This window comes from Balaenoptera physalus, assembly GCF_965194825.1.
Source record: "Balaenoptera physalus genome assembly, chromosome: 2".
Classification (NCBI taxonomy): domain Eukaryota; kingdom Metazoa; phylum Chordata; class Mammalia; order Artiodactyla; family Balaenopteridae; genus Balaenoptera; species Balaenoptera physalus.
Window position 1 is genome coordinate 78,919,990 of NC_138883.1, and position 10,900 is coordinate 78,930,889.

At 46.8% G+C, this 10,900-nt stretch overlaps 1 protein-coding gene across 1 annotated transcript; it reads right to left on the reverse strand.

The window, feature by feature from the left end:
* Window positions 1-5,013: 5,013 nt before the first annotated feature.
* Window positions 5,014-10,348, reverse strand: ACTC1 (actin alpha cardiac muscle 1). The gene is made up of 7 exons (XM_082452442.1): window positions 10,191-10,348; window positions 9,501-9,651; window positions 7,994-8,318; window positions 7,152-7,313; window positions 6,830-7,021; window positions 5,876-6,057; window positions 5,014-5,349 (listed from the first exon to the last, which is right to left on the reverse strand). The coding sequence occupies exons 2-7, from the start codon at window positions 9,627-9,629 to the stop codon at window positions 5,206-5,208; spliced, it is 1,134 nt and encodes a 377-aa protein (XP_082308568.1). The 5' UTR covers window positions 9,630-9,651; window positions 10,191-10,348; the 3' UTR covers window positions 5,014-5,205.
* Window positions 10,349-10,900: the final 552 nt, after the last annotated feature.

Below are 10,900 nucleotides of genomic sequence, written 5' to 3' on the forward strand. Positions count from 1 at the left end.
AGTAAAGAGTGGAAAACCAGGCTCTTGAATGGGGATGAGAAGAAGGGGTGAGGAGGGCGGTGGGTGTTGAAGAGCACAGAAGAACAGAAAGGAAATCCTCTTCACACAGCCAACAGCCTGGCTCTCTGTTGATTGCTTTCACCTGCGTTCTGTGTGGGAGCACACACACCTGCACGTACACACACCCTGCCCACGCCACATCTCTCTTTAATTTGTCTTCCAAGTATCCAGGGAAGAGACTTGGTTTCCTCTTTGCCTTCCTTCATTTCCTTATACAAATCTGCTTTAACTGTTTTCTCCCTCCTGTGCTTTCTAGTCCTTCATTTTTCCTATTCTGATTCTTTGGCTCAAGAAAAACTCAGGATCTATAGAAACACCACTGCATTGTGAAGAGATATTTACAGCTCACCTCCCCCTCTACCCGCCCAACCCAGCCTCCAAAGTCCATGCTAGAAAGGAAGAAAGGGGGAGGGAAGGACAGTAAACTTTCTTGTTGTTTATCTGGAGCACAAATGCCCTTGTGCTGTGCCCTGTGCTTAGTGTCTTAAATGCATGATATCATCACATTCTCACAACTCTCGGACCACGATTTTAGTTAGCCCCTCTGTTCTGAGGTTCAGAGAGGCTAAGTAATTAATTTACCTAAAGCCCACTCAATTAGTCCATGGCAGAGCTAGGATTTGCACTCTAGGATCTTTTTGACTGAAAGCCCATGCAACATCAGTCCTTTAGGTTAGTATAAAAAACTATACATATACAGGAAAATGATTGTTAAATTATGAGTATGTTCTCTAGTGGGAAAATAAGTTCTAACTTTTCCCCAGGAACATAGATTAGGTAACTAATATCTTAATTAGCATAGTCTGCTCTTGAGGAATGCACGTAAAGGACAGGCAAGTAAAAAAAAAAAAAAAAAAGATATGAGGAGTAGGAAGACTGTCGCGGGTAGCCACCATTGGGTGGAAGGCACTGGAAAAGAAGTCCAAAGGGTAGATCGTAGAGTTAAAGATGCCTTGGGAAATTTTCAATATCTGGCCTAAGGCAGGTTTGCTTTTAAATTTCCCACACGTGGCCTACTCCATCATATCCTACGCTATAAGATGTCACCGTCCAGTAGTATTTCCAGAGTTCTTCAAATCATCTTTCTGTGTTCAACACTAAACCTGTTGACTGAATTTCTTGTTACCCTTGACTCCAGCGTCCACTTCTCATCTACTATTAATGCCACATTTTAGTTCAGCTTTACTGCAATCTTCCCTTGGGTCTGGTTTCTCTCTGCCTCCCCTCCCCAACCCTGATGCCCATGGAAGCTGCAGTAAAACAATGCAGAACAATCAGCAAAGCTGCTGAGGGACGTGCAGACCACCCCTGCTTACATCTCACCTGACTCGGCTGCCTTTCCCGGGCAGGAGAGAGGGCCCAGAATCACGAGGACTCAGCTACGCTTACGTGGAAGTTCTTTATCCTCCTAGTCAATCTTGCTTGCATCTATTGCATGCAGAGCTGATGAGTGAACTGCAAGGAACATCTTCTAGCATCAGACTCACCAGTAACCAGAGATATACTTTTGCATTCTCCCCAAGAGCTTTTCCCCTTATCTTCCTAGTGTGAGCTTGGTTGCCATAGCAACAGCCAAGTTCTGCCTGAAGGAGAGATTCCTTTTATTATGAGCCTGGAAGACCTCAAGTTGAACATAGACTTTTGCTATAACTTTTGCTATTTTAGGCCTAAAAGACTCGAAATTTCTTCACTACCTATTAGTTCCTAGGAAATATTTATAGTATTTAATTTATCATTTAATTAATAAAATGAATCTGACTTCTTATTTCCTTTTCAACACCTGGCTAATCTGGTCATATAGAGATTGTTGGGTTTCTGGATCCCCGGGCCACAGTGGAGTCTGGAGAGTGTCTGATCAGTCACACATATCACCATCCAAAGCTTCTTAGTCTTGCCCCTAGTTTTGTTTGGGTGAAGTCATTGCTCTTCTCAAGTCTTTCTCAAGGCCTGTTAAATCAAATAAAACTCCTGAACTGGAAGTTAGAGCTCTCCAACAATCAGTCCCTCCCCTACAAACTGCTGTGATTTTTCTCCTGCTTTAGATCATTGGGAATAGAGTTTATGCTGTTTTGTTCCCTTCCTTTGGAGAATTACCCCTCCCCCAGTCAATAATATTGATCGGTTTCTATGGTGGGAATGGTATGACTCAGTCCTCAAGCCTGGCCAGACTGAGGCTCCCTGGAATTTTTGTCAGAACTATATGGAAAGATACACTTTTGTTCCAGAGGCTGAGAAATTCAGACCATGAATCTTGGGCCATCATATCCAATACATGGAAAAATCTTGTATTAGTCTGCTTGGGCTGCCATAACTTAATAGCACAGACTGGGTGGCTTAAACAATAGAAATGTGTTTCCTCACTGTTTTGGAGGCTAGAAATTCAAGATCAAGGTGCTAGCAGGGTTGGTTCTGGTGAGGCCTCTCTACCTGGCTTACAGACAGTCACCTTCTTGCTGTGTCCTCACCTGCCCTTTCCTCTGTATGGACACAATCCAGGTATCTCTTCTTCTTATAAGAACGCCAGTCCTGTTGGATTAGGGCCCCACCTTTATGACCTCATTTAACCTTAATGACTCCTTAAAGGCCCTATCTCCAAATACAGTCACATTAGGGGGTTAGGGTTTCAACTTACGAATTTGGGGAGGACCTAATTCAGTCCATAACAGATTTCATAGAAGAAGTGGAGAGAAAGCCCAGTGACATTGTTTTAGGCCCTGGGTATAGTAAACCAATCCTACCCCTCTAAATAGTCCATTTTCTTCACTTATTTTCCTTTTCTCTCTAACTCTACTCTCTTAATTATTTAAACACATCTACATAATAACCATTGCTAAGAAGTGAGCATTGTTAAGGAAAATAAAGAAATAGTGTTTGGGGGTGTTAGAAATTAATAAAAGTACTCTTTTCATTATAAATTGAGAAAAATATCATGATCTATATAGGTTCGTTACATTGCATCTTAACTAAAGATCTATTGACTGTAGACATCTCAATTACTTTATACAATGTGAACGTGGCCTTAAGAAAACCCTATTGCCTTAATACCTTTCTTAAGCACAATTATTACAAGAGTCAGTTGTTCGAATATCTTACACCCTGTCATCAAGCAGAGATGAGAAAACCTCAGAATTCAACGACAACCTGTGTGCTTACCACTTCTGATACAAATATCAGAAGCTGATTCCGAAAGCTTCTCCTTTTAAGTAGAGACAGCAATACCCTTTCCATTTACACTGACACATAGAAAGAACCACAGGTGATACCCCAGCCAGCTGTCTAAACCTCTAGTATTAATAATGTATTTAGAGGATAAAATTCATAATACTTAACATACTCAATTTGAGAAGTGAGGAAAAAAGAGACACAGACACTGGCTAAATCATATCTCCCCATATATGCTCCAAATCTGTCTCTGGCTGATACTTAGCTTTTTAAAATTATTCTTATTATTTTTTTAATTAATTAATTAATTTATATATATTTTTTGGCTGCGTTGGGTCTTTGTTGGTGCACGCGGGCTTCCTCTAGTTGCAGTGAGCTGGGGCTACTCCTCGTTGTGGTGCGTGGGCTTCTCACTGCGGTGGCTTGTCTTGTTGCGGAGCATGGGCTCTAGGCGCACAGGCTTCAGTAGTTGTGGCACGCGGGCTCAGTAGTTGTGGCTCATGGGCTGTAGAGTGCAGGCTCAGTAGTTGTGGTGCACGGGCTTAGTTGCTCCGCATCATGTGGGATCTTCCCGGACCAGGGCTCGAACCCGTGTCCCCTGAATTGGCAGGCGGATTCTTAACCACTGCACCACCAGGGAAGTCCTGACACCTAGCTTTTAAATCAATCTATCTGTGCTACAAGAAATAGTTGCAGGAAAAAATGAAAATCTCCAATAAAGTTTATCGTATCTAACATAAATGTCACTAAATTAATTTATTCTTTAACCCTTAATGAAGAGAAGGCTCCCACCAGCCTGCCCTGTGCTTTGTATGATGGCTTCTGCCCCGTTGCCTTCTGCTGAAATTTCCTCCCTGCTCTTCTTACCTCTCCAATTCTTAAGCATTCTTCAAGACCCAGTCTCATATGTCCATCTCCTTGAAGCCTCCCAGACCACACACACTGGGGGTTTATGAGTAGTGTGTATGTGAACCCCTCAAGGACAGAGCACAATAGATTCTTTCGGATGCAGCACTATACCCAGCATACTTTGCAAAGAGCCCAGCACGGAGTAAAGGGAATATTATGGCTTTCTGCTCCCCTTAACTCCTCAGGATTTTATAGCCTTCACTCCATTCGACCCAAGATCCCAGGATTTCAAAGAACTGAAGAGACTGAAGACGTCTGTCCCAGAAGTTAGTCACTGATTAGGCAAAGGTATCTGGTGCCTGTTTCCTCACATTTGTTTTGAACATGCCCAGTGGTCTTGATTTATTTAGGGAATATTTGGAATGGGACATGGCTGGGTTTATCTGTCAGCTGGCCTCCGTGTTTCACCGTTAACATGCATGGCCCGCAGGAAGATAACTGAAGAGACCGAGAATTGAGAATTTAAACTCATCTGTTTAAAATAATCTTTGACTTTCTCATTACCAATATCTATGTGGTTTCTGCAAAGTCACAAAAACAACTGGAACATGTGCTAAAACAACAATTTTCAGTGTCATCATAGAAGCTAATCTTAGAGAATTGTGTTCTCCAATTCTGTTTCTCGCTTATGTGGAGCTAAACCTAATCTGCTTTTCAGACAGATCTTCATGCTTCTGTCCCAAAGGGTAAAATCAAAATTTAATATTGTACCTCCCAGCTAAAAGTCACACTAATTCATCTGATGAACTTTGTGGTGCTGTGATATTACAATGCTCCTGGTGTCAAGGCCGCCAATACACGAGCTCACAGACTGAGTACACAAACATTGGCCCCATCCTACTCCTACCCCGAACCCCAAACCCCAAAAAGAAATAAGAGAGGTTTGCTTTTGTAGGTTGCAAGTCCTGGTCTGGTTTATTTATAAAGCAATAAATATTAGAAGCACAAATAAATTGCACATGTGTAAACAAACTGTACAATGATTGATGAAAGATGAGGGAGGGTGGTTCAGAAGATTCCAAGAAGCATCATACTGTCATCCTGAACATAAGGTAGACTAAGAGAGAAGGCACCTTAGAAGCATTTGCGGTGGACAATGGACGGTCCTGCCTCATCATACTCCTGCTTGCTAATCCACATCTGCTGGAAAGTGGATAGGGAGGCCAGGATGGAGCCCCCAATCCAGACAGAGTACTTACGCTCAGGGGGAGCGATAATCTGCAGAATGAAGACAAAAACCACCAGTGAACTCTGAAGTTCCAAGCAACAGAGCACATGTTGAGGAGATTCACAGAAAATATATTGCTGATCAATTCACTGTAATGTGATACTTCATTCCCACAAATGAATATGGCTGAGTTAAGTTTAATGCATTTCCTCTATTTCATCATTTCCATTATCAAAGTCGCTATAAAATAGAACTTCCCCACTTCTCTGAAACAGAATATAATGTGGCAAGAAGCTACATGCACGGTGGAGGCTAGCCCGAAAGCTGGGGTCTTTTAAAATGTGTTGAAAGATTTAGGTATTTTTTTTTTCCTTCAAAGATTTATTTTTATCCACTGCTTGAAAGTGTTTTCAAGTCTCCTATCTTGGGAAAAGTGCTAGAAAAATCAGAAAAAGTGTTAGAAAAGCTAAAAGTTTATGGGAAATGGGAAGCTAAGCAGTGAGGGGAAAGAAGTTAGGAATTCTGCTTGGAATACGGAGACCTGCCTTGCTTCCCCCACTCACAGAGGTCCTTTACCTTGATCTTCATGGTGCTGGGAGCCAGGGCAGTGATTTCCTTTTGCATGCGATCAGCAATACCAGGGTACATGGTGGTACCTCCAGATAAGACATTGTTGGCATACAGGTCCTTGCGAATATCAATGTCACATTTCATGATGCTGTTGTAAGTTGTTTCATGGATGCCAGCAGATTCCATACCTAGGCACAAGTGTGAAAAAGAAAAATCACAGTGCGCTCAGGCCAGGGGGCCAGGGTAGAGGGAAGAGAATAGTACTCCTCTATGTCGGTAAACTGTCACCATTTGTCTCTGAAACATATGTTCCGCTATAAGATACATTGCAGGGTTTTGCGGAACAGGTGTCTTAAAAGTGCAGACAGTAAATCCACAACAGACTGCCAAGAAACAAACAACTGTGTTTAGCACCTGTTTGGAGGGAACACTTGCTGTACCCATCAGAGGATGGAGATGTATTAGAAAAGGATGAGACACACATTTATGGTAAATTAATGCAATTCTTATTTATGGACTAAAATAAGATCCTGACAGGCTTCCATCCTACCAAGATGTTTGGTGACATACAAAAGTCCAGTTATTACTATGAGTTGGATTGTTGTTACACTTAATAATGAGTGATGAAAGTTACGTCTAGCTCCTTGGTGATGGAACCTATCAGAATAAGTCAGCACTCTTGAGTCGTCATCTCTTCCTTGCAGATATGGATTATTCAGTTACCACTCTGTCTCATTGCTTATTTTGAGATGAAGCCAGTGTGTCATCCTTTATCATGTCATTGCTACAGAGCAGTGATGGCCATCGCTGTAAGAAGCCATCAGGACCTGAGGCTGAACTGTGTGGGACTCCAAGCTATGACTTCTTTTAACACAAGGGCCCCTTAATCGTTCTTGATTATAATAGCTTTTACCCTGGCAGCCACCAAGCGGTGTTTCTGCACCAGACCCTACAACTCACCAATGAAGGAGGGCTGGAAGAGCGTCTCAGGGCAGCGGAAGCGTTCATTGCCAATAGTGATGACTTGGCCGTCAGGCAGTTCATAGCTCTTCTCCAGGGAGGAGGAAGAAGCAGCCGTAGCCATCTCATTCTCAAAATCCAGAGCGACGTAGCACAGCTTCTCTTTAATATCGCGAACAATTTCACGTTCAGCTGCAGAAATAAAGGGTGTCAACAGTTAAGCTCTGAAAGATGAAGTCAACCTTGAGGAGGTAGGTGGGTTCGCTGGGGGAGGGAAAAAACCAGACACATACAGTGGCAGATGAGATACACACACACTCACCGGTGGTGACAAAGGAGTAGCCGCGCTCAGTGAGGATCTTCATGAGGTAGTCAGTGAGGTCCCGACCGGCTAGATCCAGACGCATGATGGCGTGGGGCAAAGCATAGCCCTCATAGATGGGGACGTTGTGGGTTACGCCATCCCCAGAGTCCAGGACAATGCCTGTCAGAGGAAATAGACAAGAACAAGGTAAATCTCTGAGGACACCACTGCTTTAGCCATGTCAAAGCCTACTTCCAATCTTGGCTGAGAGATCCTAGTGCTGGGCAAGGATCCAGATAAGATTAGATCCCTTACACATGAAGAATAAAAATGAGCATAATGGATGCCAAATCTGAAACCAGCAACAGTTCATCCTTTTAAATATTGTAGTAGAAAAATTTTCCCAGGACACTTTCAAATGACCATCCCTCTTACCAGCTATTAGCACCTTATGCAAGCAACCAGGCGTGTTTTTCTTTCCTCTCATCTAACTTACACATGTTCCTCTCTTTTTTGACTCAGACCCTGTAGGGATGTTTGCCCAGGGGCTGTGACGGTGTGAACACACACCAATGACTGCTGCATTCCAGGTTGATAGTTTGTGCAAAGCCTCAATATGTGACATCACATACTTTAGGCAACGGGTGGGTCTAACTCCGTATTCTTTCAGTTCTTAGAAATAAGTGTGCTCTGAAACCAACCTCAGAATATTATTGTTACCCCTCTCCCTTAGCAGAGACACCTTCCCACGGAGCGTGAGGAAAGGGATCATTCCTTTCTCACTGGGGAAACTGATTCCCAGCAAGGTCCAAGACTTGGGAATGTAATTAATCGGGGACTATCTCACCATCCCAACACACCTGTGGTACGGCCAGAAGCGTACAGGGACAGCACCGCCTGGATGGCCACATACATGGCGGGGACATTGAAGGTCTCAAACATGATCTGGGTCATCTTCTCACGGTTGGCCTTGGGGTTCAGTGGGGCCTCAGTGAGCAGAGTGGGGTGTTCCTCAGGGGCCACCCGGAGCTCATTGTAGAAGGTGTGGTGCCAGATCTTCTCCATGTCATCCCAGTTGGTGATGATGCCGTGCTCAATGGGGTACTTGAGAGTCAGGATGCCTCGCTTGCTCTGGGCCTCATCGCCTACGTAGGAGTCCTTCTGACCCATACCCACCATGACTCCCTACAAGAAGAAAGTAATGAGAAAGTCGAGCTTCCACCGTGTCAGGAATATAATCAATGCCTTATTAATTTCCATCTAACTGCCCAAGTCAAGTGACATCTTATGAATACGAGAAATAATAAATAATAGGAATTTATCCCAATTCAGAAATATCATTTAAAGTTAACCTTGTACCTTCTCCCCACCCCACCCCCAAGAGGTATAATTCTATTGTTTAGAATATAACTAGGGATGGGGAGAAATGGAGCTATTTCACCGAAGGAGCAGAGCCTCACCTCATTTTGAAAATACCATAATGCCTTCATTAAATTATTAAGCTCATCACCTATGTCAACTGGAATATAAATGACTACATTGTGGAATGACTGAATTAATGACACATTGTATTTCTCCCAAGAAAAGATTTTGACATTCATCAAGTAAACATAAAAAGATGGACTGATATGCTATTAACTTCCTGTCCGGGAAATCCAGCCTTCCTAGAGCTCTCCTGGAGTACCCATGGTCCAGCAACACTGAGGAATGCCACTCTCCTCCCTGGCAGCCTGTCTGGGCAGGCACTGTGGCAAAGCCAGAGAGCGTGGCATTTCTTTTAATAAACAAGGTGGTATGTCACTATCACCATGGCACTTTACTGCCTCTGTCACGCCTGGCTTCTAAAAATGCAACAGCCAGGAAACAGATGGATTACATTTTGGGAGCCCTATAAACTGGCTGTGAACAGGAGGGAGCAATGTGGCTTGGCTCCTGGCTGATTGGGATATGTTATATTATTATGAGTTTTGAACAGGGCTGAAAAGGGAGGCCAAGGAGTAAAGTGAAGTGTATAAGAGCTAAAGATACTGAGGACTAAAAATGCAGGTCAGGAGTGGAGGAGAGAAGCCGCTGCCTCTTCACAGGAGGAAGTTGGACCCCTGGCAGAGCTGTGTCCCTGAAGTGGACTTGGGGGGGGGCGGGGCGCTGCACGTTTCCTGGTATGCTGGAGGGTGTGAGTATTGCTTGTCTGGGCTCAGATTGGAAGCTAATCCAGCGTTTCCTATTTGACCTAATGAGTTCATGGAACGGGAGGGGCAGGTGAGACATTTCCTCGATTGCTGAGCTGAAGAGGTGGCAGGAAGGGGTGTGGAGTGGGGCTGGGGACTGCTCCAGGTGAGGGCAGGCTGTGCGGGGCGGGAAGTTTACCTGGTGGCGCGGGCGGCCCACGATGGAAGGGAAGACCGCGCGGGGCGCATCGTCGCCCGCGAAGCCGGCCTTCACCAGCCCGGAGCCGTTGTCGCACACCAGGGCGGTGGTCTCCTCCTCGTCGCACATCTTGGCGCAGCTTCAGTGGGGTCTACGGATGGAGGAGAGCAAGGCGGCCTAAGTTCAGTGCCTGCGGAGCTGGCCTCGTCTGCGTCCCCGGAGGAAGGGACAGGGCAGAAAAAGGAGGGCGGGAAGAACCTGCCGAGCAGGGGAGAGGAACCACCCAGGCTCCCAGGCCAGGACGCTCCTCCCCTGCCCCAGTGCAAGAGGGACGGTCACCCCTTAGCAGGTCCTCCCCGGCCCTTTACATTTTCGCCTTCTCACGAACCGGGAAGCCACTTCGGCCCCATCCACAGCCCGATCCATGCTCGAGCCCCAGCTGGAGGGAAAAGCACACGGCAGCGGGGACCCCAAAAGCCCCACTGGGGCCCAAGGCTCCCCCTCCACGCGCCCGTCTCCAGTGAAGACCGAGACCCAGGACAAAAGAAGTTAGAACCAAATGAAAAGTTTGGTCTTAAGGGGAAAAAAAGTGATGGAGCGGCGGGAGCGCGGGACACCGGCTCCAGGCGCGGGGCGGGAGGATGGGCGCGGGGCGGGAGGATGGGCGCGGGGCGGGCGCGGCTGACTCACCGTCCGCGGGGCGGGCTCGGCTCGGCTGCTTGGGCGGTGGCAGGCGCTGGTGCCCCGCGCGGGGCGCGCGGCTTTATAGCGCGCTGATGGACGGGGTCAGTTGGAGCTGCCGGGGGCAGGGGTGGGGGGCCCGGTCGGCCACCTTGCCTTATTTGGTCGCCTTTGCACCACTGAGGAGCGCCGAGGCCATTCATGGAGCCAAGGGCAGGGGAGAGGATCAGCCAGGGGGCCCCCCAGACCATGTAAGGAAGGGGAGGGGGCAACCAGGGGGGATGGCCAAATAGGGAGCTAGGGAGGGGCAGGCGGTGAAGGGTAGGGGGCAGGGGAAGACTGAGTGACGCCAGCCCACCCCCTTCCCCCTTCTTGGGTGGAGGTCCTCCCTGGGTATGCTGTGGGCTGGTTCCTCCGCAGCCCCGCCAGCCTAAGAGACAGTAAGCCACACACAAGTGGGAAGGCTTGACACCCCGCCCTCTGCGGAGGGGTCCTGACAGCTGGGCCAGGGCAGCGGGGGAGTGACGGCAGCTTCTCATCTTCCCGGACTGAGAGCTGGGGGAGCTAAAGCCCTGGCAGTCCTCATGGGCCCAAAGGGCACCACAGCAGTACATTTGGGTGGCCAGAAAAGGGGTGCCTGGGACAGGGCACCCTCCTGGCTTAGTCCCCACCAACCTGCATGACAACTCAGAGAGCTGGGGCTGTGCAGAAAGCTGAGA

Excerpts from the sequence above, each read along its gene's own strand:
- ACTC1 (XM_082452442.1), bottom strand. The coding sequence starts at position 9,629 with ATGTGCGACGAGGAGGAGACCACCGCCCTGGTGTGCGACAACGGCTCC. Across the intron at positions 8,319-9,500 it reads TGGGCCGCCCGCGCCACCAG|GGAGTCATGGTGGGTATGGG; the intron begins GTAAACTTCCCG and ends TTCTTCTTGTAG. Across the intron at positions 6,058-6,829 it reads CTTCCAGCCCTCCTTCATTG|GTATGGAATCTGCTGGCATC; the intron begins GTGAGTTGTAGG and ends ACTTGTGCCTAG.